Below are 18,912 nucleotides of genomic sequence, written 5' to 3'. Positions count from 1 at the left end.
CAATTAAATTCAGTATCTCTTCTGTTACCCAAGGATTTCTACTAGCCCTCGTCTTTTTACCTACTTGATCCTCTGCTGCCTTCACTACTTCATCCCTAAAAGCTACCCATTCTTCTTCTACTGTATTTCTTTCCCCCATTCCTGTCAATTGCTCCCTTATGCTCTCCCTGAAACTCTGTACAACCTCTGGTTCTTTTAGTTTATCCAGGTCCCATCTCCTTAAATTCCCACCTTTTTGCAGTTCCTTAAGTTTTAATCTACAGTTCATAACCGATAGATTGTGGTCAGAATCCATATCTGCCCCTGAAAATGTCTTATAATCTAAAACCTGGTTCCTAAATCTCTGTCTTACCATTATATAATCTATCTGATACCTTCTAGTATTTCCAGGATTCTTCCAGGTGTGCAGCCTTCTTTTATGATTCTTGAACCAAGTGTTAGCTATGATTAAGTTGTGCTCTGTACAAAATTCTACCAGGCGGCTTCCTCTTTCATTCCTTAGTCCCAATCCATATTCACCTACTACGTTTCCTTCTCCTCCTCTTCCTACTACTGAATTCCAGTCACCCATGGCTATTAGTTTTTGGTCTCTCTTCACTATCTGAGTAATTTCTTTTATTTCATCATACATGTCTTCCATTTCTTCGTCATCTGCAGAGATAGTCGGCATATAAACTTGTACTACTGTAGTAGGCGAGGGATTCGTATCTAGAAAGAGTTAAGGAGAAGTAATATATGAAAATCTAAATGGGACTGAATACATAACTGCAATATGAAAGAAGGCATCAGTATATCTCAATGTCCCACAAAAATCTAAAAAGCTCTTCCCTCTTGACCTGAAAAAGAAACTTGCACAGACACTTGCACTTCCAAGTACTGATTACAGTGATGTTATCCTGCAAGGCTTTCCTCAGGAAAACCACAGCACCTGGAATTGGTTATGAATGCCTGTGTGTGTTATAACTGTGATGTTCGACTTTTTTGTATTGTAGTTCTCCATCATATGCACAACTACTCAAGTTGTGTGCAGACAAGCACAGACATTTCTATACCATCTGTCTTCTCTACTGTCTTATCAACTGTTCCTCAATATATCTCCCCAATATTACCACTCTTATCCGAAAAACATGTTAGAAACCCCTGTTCCCATCAGCATAAAATCTTTTCTGTCCCTGTCCATCTTCCAGCCACTTTCTCAAAGTCCTTCTCAGTAGCAGGAATCCAACTTTGGAATAACCTCTCACATTACATCAGAGGACTGAATAAAATCTCCATCTTCAGGAGACAGTTAATGCCATTGCTACTAATGCTACAACAAGCATTATCATTAGCCCTTTAAGCGCTTGTTACCCTTGAATATCCTTCTTTCCAACCAGATCTTCCTCTTTTTCCCATTATTCCTAGTTGGTGGAGTCTCCTTAAATTTCCCTTTCTCTGAACTCGCTGTATCTGAAAACATCTACCTTGTACACTTACAAATTCCTTTTAGATCTGCCACTATCATTATTTTTATTATTGTCATTATTATTATTATCATCACTTTTAGTGGTAGCAGCTGCAGTAATAACTTTATTAGTTCATAGTCAGTATTATTTACTCACCTTTCCACTTCAGAAAACCAAATAATTTTAATACTATTTCTCATATTAAAATCGATATTTCTCAGGAAACGACGATGCAAAAAAAGATACATAAAAGATGAAATCCTGGTCTGATGAAAGAGGTCCAGTTAAACTAATAAATATTAATATATAATTCATTTATTACGTGAATATTTTCACGAAATATTGCCTTTTCTTATTATTTCATGATCAAATGTATGAAGAAGTAGTGCTTTGTAATTGTATATGTTACATACTAGCAGAAAAAGTCTTTTTTAGCTTTGTCTTTATTTTCATTTGTTTTCTGAGAACACTCAATAATATTATACTAACGAAAATTTAAAAAATCTTTAAAATGTCGTAACTGTACGCCCAAAAATACCCTTGAATGTTCAAGCATCCTCTTAAGTAATATTAAATCCACTTAAGTACTGAACAAGGTCCTAATTTGATATTAACTACTCTGTAACTCAGTTTTTCGTTTCTTCGCAGAACACTGACAAGGGAACCCCCCCACCCATTGCACCCCCTCAGATTTAGTTATATGTTGGCAGAGTGGATAGGCCTTGAAAAACTGAACACAGATCAATCGAGAAAACAGGAAGAAGTTGTGTGGAAGCATGAAAAAATAAGCAAAATATACAAACTGAGTAGTCCATGTGCAAGATAGGCAACATCAAGGATAATGTGAGCTGAGGAGTGCCGTGGTCCTGTTGTTAGCGTGAGCAGCTGGGAAACGGGAGATGCTAGGTTCAAGTCTTCCCTCGAGTGAAATGTTTAATTTTTTTTTATTATCTGTCCCTTTGTTCATTGACGTCTCTGTTCACTGTAATACGTTTAGTGTCTGTGTTTTGCGACCGCACCGCAAAACCGCGCGATTTGTAGACGAAAGGACGTGCCCCTCCAATGGGAACCGAAAACATTTCATCACATGGTCATAGGTCAACGGATTCCTCCACAGAAAAACACGTCTGATATATTCTATACGACACTGGTGACGGCATGTGTGTCACATGACAGTAATATGTTGTCGACCCACCTAACTTGTACACCTGACGGATGGGTAAAAGGATTCTTCTACCTTGCCCAATTTAGGTTTTCTTGTGGATGTGATAATCACTCTCAAAAAGTGATCGCATCGCATGGACAGATAATAATTGTCAGCAAATAAAAATTTAAACCTCTCACTTGAGGGAAGACTTGAACTAAGGACCTCTCGTTCCGTAGCTGCTCACGCTAACCACAGGACCACAGTGCTCCAGAGCTCACACTATTAATGATGCTGCCTGTCTTATACATGGACTACTCAGTTTGTATATTTTGCTTAATTTTTTCATACTACTACACAACTTCTTCCTGTTTTCTCGATTGATCTGTGTTCAGTTTTTCAAGGCCAACTTATAACTAAATCTGAGGGGAGGTGCGATGGAGAGGTTCCCTTGTGAGAACAATTCAAAACATTCTAATGGGAACGTTAAAGGAAACTCTGCAAGTTTATTGAGCGTTCTAAAACATTCAGGAACTATCAAAAATGTAAAAAAACTCTGTGATATTCTAGAAGATTCTAGAGCGTTCTAAAACTTTCGAGAACATTTTAGAATCTTCAGAAACAATCAAGAATTAAAGTTCGAAAAGCCTCTATTTTTTTCCTTCGAAATATATATTAATGCGAAACAGAGGGAAGATGTCTGGTGACCAGCACAATGTGACAGCAACAACTTCAAACCCTCATATTTGCACAACAACAACAGCTACCAACGCAAGTACAGTTGTGCGCAACACTCATCTGACACAAAAACCAACAAAGCCAGCCATCTCGTATCCAATGCGGATTTTCAAAAATAACCTTTAAATACCGAAATAATAAAACTAAAGTAACTCATTATATGATCCTTACTGTGTAATTTAGTGACAGAAAACTTTGCTTTGTTTTCACTTCATTTCATTCGCAAGTAACATATGCGATAACAATACAAATTAACTACATTTGTAATTTCATTATTTGGTGAGAAAAAAATGTAAAATCCTTGGGTTTTCCGCTCCAGAGCTAGCTATATATAACTAACTGTGAGAAAAACATTGTTCTCTTAAATTAATTCTACTATACCTTAACTTCTGCCCTTGTGCCTTATTTATGGCGATACCCTTCTAGGAGATTCTGTAACATTCTGGAACATTTTACAACATCCTCACTCATTCTAGACCGTACATTCTAGAGAGCCTCGGTCACTTCGGCAGTCGTTTCCTAGCTGAATCAGCGATTTCCCATTAGAAGTCCACTAGTGCGATGGCCTCTTTTGCTTTCTAACCCAACACGCGTTTCCAAACAGAAACCTTCTTCTCGGGCATTCTTTCCGAGTAGCTGTTGCGGTCATTTGCCGTTGTGTAGGCAATGCAGTAAGAAAATTTACATAGATCTGATCGACTTTATATTGGCAGCATAACTTAAACCCAGCTAAGGTATATTACCAAAAATAGTGAACTTAACTATTTGCGATAATTGTGTTTCATGGATTGAAAAGTAACTTCAGTTGGAGGTCAGATACAGTTTTGAGTACTGAAATTCACAATAGATATTTAGCTTTGAAGATCTCACATATTCTTCGGAAACGACATTTTTATCTCTACGCAAAACGAAAGGACTCAATCTAGGAAATCAAGAAAAAGATTTCAAAGTATCGAAGATACAGATTGTTATCGACTTCACATAAGAGAATGTGTGATGAAAACGCAAATGATAGAAACCTCGTGAAATTAAGTATCATTAAGTTCTGTGTTTATTTTCGCACGTTCTAAAATTCAAAAAGTAGACAGAAATAGACATGTCACAGTATCGATCAAGCACTTTTGCAAACTTTCAAGGCTCAAAGTAGTCGTTTACATACGATAGAAGGGCCTTGTTTTTCTGCCTTGATATATTTGAAATATTAATATCTCGTTTCAGCAAAGGTACTGTTATGTGATTTAGTGAAATTAGCAATTTTTTACGAAACTAAAGAAAAAAGACGAGGATCAAAGGTTGAGTTACTGTAAAACCTGGACGGAAAGCTAAAGACGCCATAATGGAATCGTTAGCTGGTTACGGTAGCGATGATGAAAGCAACGAAATGTTGCAAGATAACAAGGTAAATTTTAATTAAACTTTGTCGAATGTGATGATAGTTTCTATAGTGTCTCATGACATATTTGTAGTCTTTTATTTTGATGTGTCTCTCTCTATCTCTCTCAAAGTTCTACATAATAGGGTGTCTCAATTTTTCTTTATTTTGTCTGAAGCATTGTTTATTATTTTAAAGGAACCTATTGGAGGAGGCTCCGACAGAGAAAACAAGCAAGAAGACGACGTCAATTACGATAACGTACAAATGGATATGAGTGAGGTAGGAATGTTTTACATTTGTTAAGTTTTAGGCTTATCAAGTCTTTGTTGTGCTTTATATGATGTAAGCCTAGATAAATATTTAGGGTACCACAGATTGCGCCAGTAATTGGAATGCCATCCTTTCTTCTATGGCCACTGTTTTTCTGTGCCTCCATTATAGTAAGAAAGGAAGAGCCAAAAATGTCAAAGTTGTGTCAATAAGTGGTGGTTTTCCTGGTGCCCTAAATTTACGTTGTCATAACTTTTTTTCATGTTGCAATACCTGTAGGCCTGTGCATTTTAGTTCTGAACTTATCCTTTTAAATGCTGTGAAAAGCCTTGGTGTTTCTTGCATCTGGCCTAGTTTAATGTTTATTTATTCATTTAACAAGGGAATGCATAACATATTTGTCTTTTTTCAAAATGTGCGAGCGTTTGACATGCTATTTGGAAATCACTTAATTTTTCAACTCATGTGCCGAAAATGCGGCAATTTCTTCGGAAATGTTTGTAAAAGATCAAAAAATATTAACACATTCTTAAATATACTACCATGTGCATGGACAGTGGCGCCAAAGCCATCGCAAGGCGAGATGTGTAAAGTTCCCAACGGTCTGATCTTCAAAGCAACCATCAACAATGTCACAAGATCATTTTGGGTGAGTACTGTCAGGACAGGTAACGAATATTTACAAAGAGTAAACAGAGAAACTGAATTCAAGTAAGGTCTTTCTTAATTTGTGTAGGTATAATTTTGGCTGTAAGAGTTTAGGCTTATTTCACCATCTGATGCTATGTCAGGTGTGAGTTTACCCACTTACTGGTTTGTGAAACATTTTGGGCATTACAGTTTGTATGTATTCCCAAAAGGTTTTCCCAAATCAAATGTGCAGAATTACCAAACACATTTTCAAATTGATTTATGGCTCATTAATGCTCACCTAATCAATTTGGAGATGAGGGTATATTGGTGCAGGTCATCCTATCTGTGAAAAAAGACTAACCCTGCTGATTACTTTCTCTGTCTTACATTATTATTGAATATATTATTGTAACCATAGACTGTGAGCAAAAGCATAATGTTTATTTTTCAGCATAATGGCTCAGTAACAACCAGTAAGGTTTTAACACATTTTTGTCTCCCAGGAAACTTTTCCTCCTTTAATAGCCCTTGATTTTTCTCCTTATCCTGCCCTTATTTAGTATCAGTAAGGTATGTTTGATTTGTGTACTCAAAAATATGTGTTACTAGGGAACTATAATTTGGCATCTGCTGAGTAGGGGTTGCAGGTAGAGCCTATAGGGCATGGTGCAGTTGGGATGTGTGTGTGTGTGTGGGGGGGGGGGGGGGGGACGGCAGCAAACTCTGCATCAGTGTACTGTAAGTATGCTGTGCAGACAACAGTAACCTGTGTTGTGAGCTCCCACAAACTCTTGCTGTCTGGCTTCTTTTTCCGAACTGGAGTAGAAGGTAATCCCATGATGGGGCAGCAACCATGACACACCCATTTTCGAAACAATCACAATGAAAATAGCACATCAAAACAGTGACCACATGGCTCAGCAGCAAAGCAGACAACATTGCAGTCAACATTGACTAGTGGTATGGTGCACAGTTTGCAATGACCATCTGCAAATCACTAAGACATTGATCGGAAACAGGCAGCGCTTGAGACAAGTTTAAATTCCCACACAGTAGTTTGAAAGGCGCTGTCACTTAACATGTCTTCTGAGCAGCTGAGCAGCAAAAATAAGATATCTACATTGACAGTGGTGAGTGAGGGGTTCAGTTACATTCTCAGATATAAAATTAGAGATGAGAGAGGCCTGGGCGTGTTTCAATGTCCCAAAAAATAAGTTCAGCGTTATCATTGTGAGCAGTAACAACTAATAGTTTACTTTCTTTTGTAAATTGAGAATGTGGTGTACTGTCAACAATATTCTGCTTAATGTTCTGCGAATTTTGGATGGGGGGGAGTGGAATTGCATATTTGGTGTAGTGGGATGTAGAATTCCTTTGAATTGTGTGACAGCTTGACATTTGACCACCTAGTGTAGGTGAAGTGAACTTTTTTTTCGTACTTTTGTGTTTTCTGTGTATCTTATTGTTTTGATTTCATGATGGTGCCCCTCATTGACTGACGTGTTCCAGCACTACAAGCTTCCCTTTTTGTCCATGCTCTTTCAGTGTGTAGTTATTTTCACAATGTGTTTCCTTGAAGTTAAGATCAGTAGATTTTATTGTAAAATTTCAAAACAAGCTTGTGGACAATTGCATTTTTTATTTATTTTCAAAGTCTGTTGAGCTGATAGTTTCCTAATTTTGTTACATTAGGATACTGTGTGGTTATGCTTCCATTGTAGAATATGTAGAACATACCAAATATTGTGATGCATACTATTTATAATTAAAATTAACTTAGAATGGGGTTTCATACTTTGATGTAATTACGTGTGCTAGAATATTTGAGTAAGTTTATGTGAATCTGTTAATTTGCTTGCTTTCTAGTTTATCTGTACCAAGGATATCCTGCCAAGATTCAGTCTGCACCCATTCCCTTTTACGTCAAGTACAGAATTCATTAGTAACTTTGAAGTAGGGTTGATGTGGCATCAGTCTGTGGAATTACCTTGAATAATGTTCTGTGCTTGTGGGTAGACTGTGAGTAAAGATACATACAAAGCTTCAAACAAATGCTAGTATTTGTGAAAGTCCTGCTGACAAATGCAAGGAGCTTGCTAGGAGAGTTGTGAAGACTTTTGGCTATGCTGGTAGCTTCTATGATTGGTTTGTATTAAATTTGGTAACCGAGATATCTAACCTATTGACAGTTTTTTTTTCTTCTTTTTTTCTTTCTTTCTTTTTTTTCTTTTTTTTTTTTCAAGTGCTAGTGAAAATATAAAATTGTGGAACAATGGGTCAGTTTTTTTCAGATTTTAGCTGATCACAATTTGTATTCATTTCAGAAAGGATTCTTGTAAACAGCTTGAGTGCAGTTTGTCAGACGTTGAGGATTTCTGTTTCTGTGAAATAATTGGAACAAAGTTTATGATTAGCAGTGACACTCTCAAATTATTGAATCACAATCCAAGCAGTATAGTTGTATTATAATGGGTCCTTGTTTTGTGTCCTTCTGTAAGACAGGTTAGACTTCTCTGAAACCAATTTAGTAGACTTTACAGACTGTGAAGTCAGAAGACTGAAGGCATGCGTGATATCAGTCTCAAAAATAATCTCTCGTATGGATAATACCATGTTGTCTGTGTTCATGTATCACTGTTGTTATGCTATGGTCTGTACAAATTACTTTTACATTTTGTGGTATTTGGTATCTTTAATAATTTAACATGATTTTTATTTACCATTCATTCTGTCTGTATGGTTCATGTAGTTGGATGCATTTAACAAATGGATAAATAAAGTTGCAATCACCCGAGAGGTTGATTATGAACAACAGAGTGCTTCACTGTGTGTTGTCATGTAGTATTTTGTTTGCCCATACTTTGCTGAATGACATGAAGCAGAAACAGAGTGCTTCACTGTGTGTTGTCATGTAGTATTTTGTTTGCCCATACTTTGCTGAATGACATGAAGCAGAAAACTTGTTGCAAGACGAATTGTACCGTTACACATGATATAAAGTTTTAAGAAATTTGAAGCATGCAGAATGTAAGTCACATAAAGTTCTACAGACCAGGTGACTATAGGGCAGATTATAAATTTTTGAATATGATTTGTAACACAACAATGAGCCCTAAAGTCAATCTTAAGTGTCACAAACAACCAAAAAATGTGGGAAATAACACTCAGTTTCTGTTCCAGTTAGCAATAGACCTAATACGCCGGTGTTTAACCCAGTCAACTAAGACCAAAATGGTTCAAATAAGGAAAAAATTGTTTAGTCATAAATTATTGTACAATGGTAGAAGCAAGTTCCTTGAGCAACACACTGCAAAACCTGAAAGGTGGATTATGATTGCAGGTGTGGGGGTGTTGAATAACTCAAAAATCTCTAGGCCTAGGATTAATAGTTTCCATTTTGTAGGGGTGGGTAAAACTCTTTGTTAAATTAAGTGAGTTTGGAGCAAACGCTGAACGTGTGTAACACATCTAAGTGTGGCAGAGTCTTATTAATGGTAAGACTATTCTGGGGAGGTAAGAGATTGGAAAGGGGAGGGGGGGGGAGGGATGTAGATGTGGGAAGGAAGGTAGGTCATGTATTTTCCGTTCTTCGCAGGTCTGCAAACTACAGTTTGCCCAATGACGCACTGCCGGTTATGGGATTGCGTGCACACACCTGAGGGGGGAAGGGCGTTTATTTTCCACAAAGTGCATTAACACTGCATAGAATACATATGAGTTACTGACAATCTTAATTCAGGAAATGCATGTGGACAGATTCTATGTAAATCTGTAAAGTGCTTTACATTCATAGAGGGAAAATTGATTCATCATCTTCCTGTATAGCAGTTGCAGTGTTCTTCTAGGAAAGCAAACTTCCCTGTGCTGTGAACAGTTTGTTCAGTCTGCAGGCAGGCAATAGCTTCCACCATGTGCGTAGACAAAATAACTTCATTGCACTCCTGTTTATATAGTGCAATTATTTTCAGTTTGAATGACTACTTGTTTGCAGTTATGTGAGATTTTATGATGATACATTCCTGTACACAGTGGCTGAGAAGTGTGTTTACTGTGAATGTGATGTCAGTTGCCTACTTAATGTTGGTGAGAATTGGTTTGGATAGAAAAATGTGGCACTTTACTGCTGTCTATTGTTGAACAGTATATTGTAAAGCCAAGGAACCATGATTTAGTTACTTGGTGGGGAATTAATGAATAACCAGAATGTTAGTGCACTTCTCTCGCTGTTAATAGTGTTGTGGTCCCTGCATAAATCTCTTCCATTCAGGAACTTCTGGCACTTGAAGAATAGGCTGCACCGATTGGAGCCACTTACTATACATTCAAAGTATGTCTTGCAAGGTGGGTATGAATATGTTGAAAGAATTCTAGTTTACAATTCCACATGTCAGCCTTGATCAGTGACATAGCTGACCCAAAGGTGCTAGAGAGAGGAAATACTTAAAAATGACAATGCTTATTCCTAAACAAATGAATGTCGCACAGAAAGAAGTAATACAATTGTAGGTCACATGATTAACTACTTAGCCATGAATTTATCACAAACAAATTACAATAAGAAATGAAATGACAGAAAACTGGAAATATACAGACATGAAATAAATTATTGTAGTTTATACAATTAAGTAAAAGAATTACAGATAACCTTTAACATCCACTCTAATACACTGCATAATAAACTTATAACATTATAAAATCATGGTAATAATCAATAATAAATATTGACTCTCCTGTGACTAGCATGGGAAAGCTGAGGTTTTTGGGCAGGACAAACTATAAAATCTAACAAAACCACAAAATCAAACACACAGAAACACATGCAAAACATGTAACTTAAATCCATGAAAAATGATGTGGTTTGGCAGCTATAATTCATTTATATAGGTCAATTCTAGTTGTCGATTCCAAGATTTGCTATTTTTTGCATTTTTGCAGAAATTGTGTAGTGTGCATTCCTTTAGGATTTTCATTATTGATATTGCTCTGTCTTCATAGGATCCTGCTCGAGCTCACCCTCGGAAATCGTTCCATATTCCGGAAAAAACAGCCTGATATTTGTGAGGCCCAAGATTATGACGTGATCATTACCGTTTTCACTCGTAGCAGTTTAAGCTGTTCGGAAATCACAATGTGTTTTGAATAAACGGCATAGCTTCACCAGGTACTAAGACAACCACAGATAACATTTAATAACAGGCCACTTACATCCTTCGCACTAAAGACTTTAGACAGGACATAGCTGTTCAAAGCTGGTGGATCCTTCGCATTCAAGACTTTAGACAGGACATAGCTGTTCAAAGCTGGTGGGTGTAATGGGACTGATCATGTTAAAGCCTAGAAAAGTAGTCTGCTGTAACGCATAGCTTGACTTGTGTTCAAATTTCAGAAGTTCGATAACACCTGGCTGACCTACTTCTGTTGCAGAGGGATCCTCTGGGGCTCTACAGATGTTTGGAGAGCTGAGGCTGGGGTGATGCATCTGATACCCCTATTCTGTGATAAGTATTCCAGACATTTGATAGTGGAGACAATTAAATCAATATTGCCGAATATGTATTGACGCCATGTTACACTTGGGGCAGGATCTTCAGTGGATAGACAGTTTCAGCTCCAGTGGTTGAGATTTTTTTATATACATGATAGGTTACTTAACTGCAAATAAGTATTTGTTTAATAAACTGAAAATAATTCCACTACATGAATAGCTCAGTGAAGTTATTTTGCCTACTCGCATAAAAGAACTGAACAGGTACAGTAAAAGTACTGCAGTTTTGCCGCATGTAGAGAACATAACTCTGTGTGTCCTTGAATAGTTTCCAAGAGATACATAGACATCTAGATGTGTGGGACATCTTCCAATCCAATTAAAAAAACTATCATTTTTAAGACAGCAAATGTCCAGTTTGTAAGGGTTGTTAGCACACAATAATGATTTTGATAATGTAACCATTCTCACCCCTTTACACACGGACTCGCATTCAGGATGATGAACGTTCAAACCTGTGTCCGGCTATCCTGATTTAGGTTTTCAGCGATTTTCCTAAATCACTTAAGGCAAATGGTTCCTTCGAAAGGGCATGACCGATTTCATTCTCCATCTTTCCCTAATCTGAGCTCCGTCTCTAATAACGTAGTTCTCGGTGAGATGTTAAACCCTAACCTCCCCACCCCCAACTCTTTACCTCCTGGATCTATACTCGTCACCTCCCTATACACCAACATCCATCTTGCCCGTGGCCTTGCCATTATCAAATACTTATCTCTGTTAATGTTATTCAGACTCCCTCATTCCTCATATGCCTTACCAACTACATACTGATATGCAACATAATTATCCTTTGAGAGAAAGATGTATAAACAAATCTGTGGCACTGCTGAGGGCACAATCTGTTGCTGGGCCATCCGCAGGAAAGCTTCGTAGCTTCCCAGAGCCCCTGGGTAGTTCAGGTTCATTGATAATATCTCTGATCTGGACTCAGGGCCAAGATGCTCAATCCTCATACCTCCACAATCTCATCAGCTTCTCTCCCATCCACTTCACCTGGTACTTCCCCTCCTCCCAGAATGCCACCTTCTTGGACATTGACCTCCATGTCTTGGACAGCTCCAACCACACGTCTGCCCCTAATGACAATACCTACATTTAGATGGCTGTCATCCCTTTTTCACAACAAAAATATTGCTCCCATACAGCCTGGCCACCCAGTGGATGACATATCTGCAGTGATGAGAATTCCCTGGGCCAGTATGCTTGAAGGTCACAAGAGGGTCTTCACAGACAGACAGTAACCCCCAAACCTAGTCTGCAAACAGATATCTCATGCAACATCCTCGCACATCCCTAATCCTCCCACCACCCTCAAGAATCAGTTACAAAGAAGCACCCCACTTGCCGCTCATCTCCCAGAATCACCCTGGACTGGAACAACTGAACCATATCCTTTGCCAGGGCTTTGTCTTTCATCATGTATAGAAATGAAGGACATCCTATCCCAGATCATTCCCACCCCTTTCTAAAGTGGTAATCCATTGCCCACTCAACCTACAATACATCCTGATCCACCCATGTCACTCCCATTCCCAGCCTCTTGCCACAGGTATCATATCTGAAAGCTGCCTTGTCATATATCAACTGTTCTGTAGTCTCTGGAGAGCATTTTATGTCTGTACGACAGCCAAGCAGCTGTTCCTCAGAATGAATGGCTACTACCAAACTATGGCCACTCAGTGGCACAGCACGTTGCTGAGCACAACATGCTTGATTTCAGTGGCTTCTTCTCAACCCAGACCATCTGGGTCCTTCTCCTCACTACCAGCTTAAACGCTCCAGTAACCCTCCTAGCAACAATTTCTGTTAATCCACTGGCCCCACATCCTCCACCCAAAAGTTTCCACTTCTTTCTGTCTGCCGCATCTCCCTCCCGCATTCATATCTTAACAAAGGATTTATTCTGGAAGCTAGCAAGTTATCTTTGTCTTTTGCATGTGACTTTAGACAACATAATACTTCTGTTATTCGGTGAGTGGCCTCTTTTACTCCTAAATCATTTACATTCCATCAGAACTTTCCTACTATATTTTAGTTGTATTAGGTGATTCTTCTCAGTTCATGTATCAAGTCAGTGTGTTAGTTGTAGAATGAAACTGCTGCTGTGGTTTGCATCATCTGAGGGGTCAGAGGTGAGGGAGTTGTCAAAAACTATTTTCTCTCTCTCTCTCTCTCTCTCTCTCTCTCTCTCTCTCTCTCTCTCACACACACACACACACACACACACACACACACACACACACACACACACACACACACACACACACACACAGAGAGAGATTTTTTCCCCCAATGGAGATTGACATTTTAGTTTAGTTTTCACGTAATAATTGTCAAAGGATGTAGAAGTGCCAAATATTAAATGTTACATCATTTTAGAAATATTTAGTATGTAAAGAGGGGAATCATCGCTTGTATACCAAACTGGACAGAATGTCTGATAGAGAAATTACTGTAACAACAAAAAAACCTAAGTTCTCATAATTTTCGTGGTCAATACCTCAATGGGATGTTCTAAATGTAAACATGCTGAGGTTTTTCAGAAATTCTTATTTTGTTAGCTCTAAATCGCATCCATTTGCTTATTGATGTGGAAGATAATATATATCTTAAACAGCCATCTTGCTTTAAGTAAAGCACAACTAGGTTCATTACCTTAGGATCCTATTATCAAAACAGTAAAAGACAAGTGGTGAGGTTGTAAAAGTAGTAAACAGTAAATCATATAGGTGATCTAACTAATTAATGGAAAATCTCATATAAAGATGTGAAACAATTACTAACAAAGAGATAGAGGGGCTGGCCAGTACTTACCTCAGCTCAGTACAGCCGATAGAAACACAAAAAACAACCGAAAATTTAAGCTCCTAGCTTTCGGAATAAATGTTCCTTCATCAGGGAGGAGAGAGGGGAAAGAAATAGAAGAAGGGAAAGTGGATTTAGTTACTCACAACCCAGGGCTGTAAAATGTTTGAAAATATTATTTTAAATATAGCCCTATGTATAAAATTCTGTTATAATAATAATTGTTTCTAGTTGTGGTCTTTGGAACAGAAATATTTCAGATCTATATAATTGATCTCCAGTTACATTGTATTAATGTAATCTTGACAATTATTTTGCAGAAGTGTATTAAACCTTGTGTTTGTTATATTGTAAGAGTTTTTTTCTCCTATCCATGTTTCGTAAAAAGTCTGGAATAATGACAATTCTCCCAACTCCAAATATACAGTTGTAAATCAGTGTTTAATGCAAGTTAATTCTGAAGCAATTTATGTACAAATTGCTTGAATTGAAGTTTTGCACCACCTGCATGTCTGCGAGTGTGTATGACCAAGGTCCAGTGGAAGCAGCGAGTGCAAGGAGAATCCTTATGAAACTGTGATCACCCAACAGCAAAATAAAAACATAACAAGTCAGAATAAAAGCAGTCTGTTCAAAAGTACACTTCTGTGATATCAAAAATCTCATACTGGGTAATATTCAATGCCTCATGCCCTGTAATGAGCTTGGATCCTCCTTAGCCTATTGTCCGCAAGCTGGTAGTGGTTTTTGCTCAAGCCTGTTCCACACCTCGATGGCATGCCTGAGGTCATGAGGTTATCCATTGTGTGAGGAAGATTCCTGCAATGAAGCACTAAAAGGTTCATCTGGTCTTGTGCATGCTCTGTTAGTCTCCTGTCAGGAGATACTGCAGACCATCATTTGATTAGAGTGGTGAAAGATGAATAAATTGCTGAAATTTTTACTTGAGAACAGGATACGATATTCGGAGATCTCATTCAAACACTGCACTCAGACATTGTACATATTGGCACAATACATGATTGATTACCTCCATGCTGAACTCTTGGGACCGCAGGCCTGAGGTGTATGTTGGTACCTAGTCACCTGCTCACTCTTAGGTATCTGGTATCAGACAAATCCTGCACGCACAGGTGAAGAGAAACCCAGTGCCATTGATAATAAGCTCCATTCCATTTGTTTCCTTGCCTGTCTTCTTCACACACCGTTGTGCTTGGGTAATTGTCCTGTTATTTGTAATAAATGCCCATTTGGATTGCATGGAAACTGTTACATGCTAAGTTGATACAGCCTGTTTAATTGCTTTCAAGAAGACAGTGTACATTCCTGTTGCATTCTCCTTTGAGCCTTGTAGGTAGTGGTCTTCAGCTGCCACTGTTAACTGTGGGAGACCACCATGAAGCATTGTTGCCTTCGTGTGTGGAGATGCAGTAAGATATGCTGAACTGCCCAGAGAATGCAGGTTTATTCTTAATTGTTACACAGATTTCCGCCTGCTTAGCTGGATAGTAATGAGAGTGCCCCTCGTGCAGCGGGCCCAGGCTCAATTCCTGGCCGGGTTGGAGATTTTCTCCGCTCGCGGACTGTGTATTGTGTTGTCCTTATCGTCATTCATCCTCATTGACGGCACGTGAGCCGCCCAGTGCGGTGTCGACTGAAATAAGACTCGCACTTGGCGGCCGAACTTCCCCGGATGGGGCCTCCTGGCCAGCAACGCCATACAATCATTTCATTTTTTTTGTTACACATTGTGATTTCCTGTGGTTAGGAGTTTTGGAACATGAGATTCCCATCAAAGATGGAACATGGATGATACAAAACTTTTTTTGTACAGTTCACTGAAGTCAATTTGTTATTAATTTTTTTTTATTAATACAGTGGTTATTTTTAAAGTTATCTGTAATGAATCAGAGTTTGTCTATTTATAAGACAGAATTCTGTACAATGTTAGAGGTTGTCGATGTGGAAGTAGATTCTTTTGTATAAGCAATAAGTTATTAAAACCTAGCAGTCCAGTAAGAAGGGGTAGGTTAAAATTTAAAAGTGTAGCTGGGTGCAGCAACAATTATATTCTCAGAATTTTACTTGAATGAAATTTAACATCTGCTACTTCATACAGTTTTAGGCACTCTTGAAATAAGTCTGGTGTTATTTATGCTGTGGTGTCAAAAAGATAATTCAGTAAAGATTTAGGTGGAAAAATACTATGTTAAGCCCCCCCCCCCCCCCCCGTATTAAAAAAAGCTACAGTGTTGCAAGGGCTCCTATTTCCCTCTTTACCCCATTAGTTTGACTGGCATGTAATACACAAGGTCTCAATATAAACCCAAGTTATCAAACATTTAACTGGTTAACTCATAATCGTATCCAGTGTATGTAATCATTTTCCTTATCCCCACAAAGTTGAGGGTCTTTGCTTGTATTTATATACTGGCAGCTCAGAACAAAGTTGAAGGCCTTCTGTTAATTGTTTACAAAACCACAATAGTTATAAATAGTTGTTTCACTGTGTGTGCAACAAAACAACAATGGCTTCAAAAGTCAAATGATCCTGCAAATTGTGGAACATTTGCTGTAATTATATGCATCAGAGTCTTGTAGTTTGCGGGCCTGCAGTATCGAATCCAGGAGAGGTTTGACAATGGTGTTAAGACTTTCAACCTCATGAAACAAGAGAGGTGTATCTAGGCTGTCAAAACAACTGCTTATGCAGGGATGCCACTGAACTTCACTAAAACAAAAAATATTATTTACCTTGTTCCAATCGGAACACATTAGCCACGATTTCCCTGATTGGAGGGGCATTTTTCTTTTGGATTCAATGGAACGTGATTAAACAATTATAGTTGATGCATACTGCAAAACACTCGCCAAATACCGAGGCTTCATCTTAAAGGAACTTTCAGATCAGACAGCTTGCATTCTCTAATGGCCCCCAAAACGATCAAACGTGTTTGACAAAATTGCTTGTATCTAACCATGGATTTGCCAAGCAAGCCAGTACATGTTCAAACAATTTTTGTCAGTTTAATCTCACTTTGAAGCAGACATTGTTCATGTTCATGTGTATTTTGACAGTAGCAAGAACAGGCACAATTGCAGACAAAGCTGTCCTGGCATTGACTTTGGCACTGTATTTAAAGAAGAAGAAGAAAATACTGCTCTGGTCAGAAACTGGCTTAAAATGATTTACACATGAAAATCTTCTAAAGGAAATATTATTCTCAGAACACAATGATTACAACTTCTTTCTGCGAATGGACAATGAAAGTTTTTAAAACTTAAGACCCACCTAAAAGAGCAAACTTGCCTGTAAAGTTCGTTCTTATGTAGACACGGATGTGTCAAACAAGCCCGTTCACATACCAAGAAAGCTTGTCAATTTGACCTTACTTTTGAAGCAGATGCTTTTTATGTATTCTGTATTTTGGCACTAGTGGTAATTGATACAAATGCAGATGAAGCATTTCTAACATTGCTTCTGGCACTGTGTTTAAAGAAGAAGAAAACAAGACGCTCATCCAGGGAATGGATTAAAATGAACAATATACAACTGAAAGCCCAATAATGGAAATGTCGCGCTCAGAATCTGACGGTTCTATAACTTTCTGCTGTGAAATGTTTAATATCTTGCTCTACGTCACTTCATCCTCACACTGAAAAAGAAGACACACGTATGCGAAAATTCATTATTGCCTACTGAGTCCTCTAATGACGGTTCATTAAAATACCACAGCTTGGGATCATATAGCCCACATTGTCTGTGAAAGAACCAGAGAACTGTGATTTCTTTATTTCAACCCACTCTGCTTGTATGTTTAGTGTATGCGTAAAATATTGATTTTGTTCATAACCGCGTCGTGCAAGATATGTGGATGGAAACGGTGTTAGTGATTGTGAATGCTGTTCTGTTTTTATACTTGTTAGTGTTCTCATAGTTGTGGAAACTCACGATACAGTGAGATAAATTGCAATAAAACACTTTTTCACCATACATACTTCGCGACACTTCAACACAACACCATCTTGTCAAATTTTCTGTCAATCAAATTCCTCGCAAAGTCAAACAAAGTTCTATGCTTGACAAATACGACAAACGGCACCATACACGGTAAAATATTTGGCAAGAACAGTTATATTTAACAAACCATTTGATCGTTTACTGGGCCTTCTCTTGCACTTAGCAATTGTTACTTCTTTGTACACTTCAAACAGTGGCTTGGTGGAAAATGATTTGAAGATAATGAGAAATTTGAGATTGCAGTTTCAAGTGGTTCATTTCCCAAGCAGAAAGTATCTGCACAGTGAAGTTGAAGCAGCTAATGTAGTTCGGGGGGGGGGGGGGGGGAGCAGGTTTGTGAGAAACTAAAACTGACATTAAAAGCTGTCTCCAATTAATATATTTTTCTTTGACAGAAGTAGCCCTTATGTGTTCTGAATATGCCTCATATTTGGGAACTCTCCGCATCCCTTTATTGTTATGATTGCAGTAATTCTGATGCAGTTATAGTCAAGTGTACTGGCACATATTTGTCATCTTACCTGCAAAAGTTAACCACAATTTTCTGACAATTGTTCTTAAAGGTTGTGACTTTTGAGTGCCTTGTTCTATCTCTGAGATTTGCTTTCATTCTTGTGAACTGATTGGAGTATTATGCTGGATTGCTTCATATGCAGTACATTCTGTTAAAGTCTATAGTTATCCATATATGTTCCCTGCACACATTTGTCATTTAACTGAATAGTCACAAAGAATGTGAAGAGGCCATTCAACAAGTAAATTACACCTGCACTTCTGCAGTGCATCTTGCAAATAAGTCTCTCTCTCTCTCTCTCTCTCTCTCTCTCTCTCTCTCTCTCTCTCTCTAAAGTTGATCAGTGTAATAAAAATAAATAATTTTGTCTCCCTCTCTTGATTTTGTTATTTGTGTTGCTCTTCACCAGTACAAAATTC

At 38.1% G+C, this 18,912-nt stretch overlaps 1 protein-coding gene across 3 annotated transcripts in view; it reads left to right on the top strand.

The window, feature by feature from the left end:
* Window positions 1-3,776: 3,776 nt before the first annotated feature.
* Window positions 3,777-18,912, top strand: part of LOC126284814 (arginine/serine-rich coiled-coil protein 2-like) — a 67,724-nt gene continuing 52,588 nt past the window's right edge. The window contains exons 1-3 of one of the 3 annotated variants that reach the window (XM_049984013.1): window positions 4,895-4,981; window positions 5,530-5,621; window positions 11,030-11,075. In XM_049984013.1, coding sequence (XP_049839970.1) covers window positions 5,602-5,621; window positions 11,030-11,075 — 66 coding nt within the window. In that variant the 5' untranslated portion in view covers window positions 4,895-4,981; window positions 5,530-5,601. Of the gene's footprint in view, window positions 4,727-4,894; window positions 4,982-5,529; window positions 5,622-11,029; window positions 11,076-18,912 lie in introns of those variants that run through there. The other 2 variants (XM_049984011.1, XM_049984012.1) reach the window with 2 other exon arrangements.

The sequence above is a fragment of the Schistocerca gregaria genome, chromosome 8, assembly GCF_023897955.1.
Source record: "Schistocerca gregaria isolate iqSchGreg1 chromosome 8, iqSchGreg1.2, whole genome shotgun sequence".
NCBI classification, from domain to species: domain Eukaryota; kingdom Metazoa; phylum Arthropoda; class Insecta; order Orthoptera; family Acrididae; genus Schistocerca; species Schistocerca gregaria.
The sequence above is the reverse complement of the archived record's forward strand: the minus strand, read 5'-3'. Positions and strand labels throughout refer to the sequence as shown.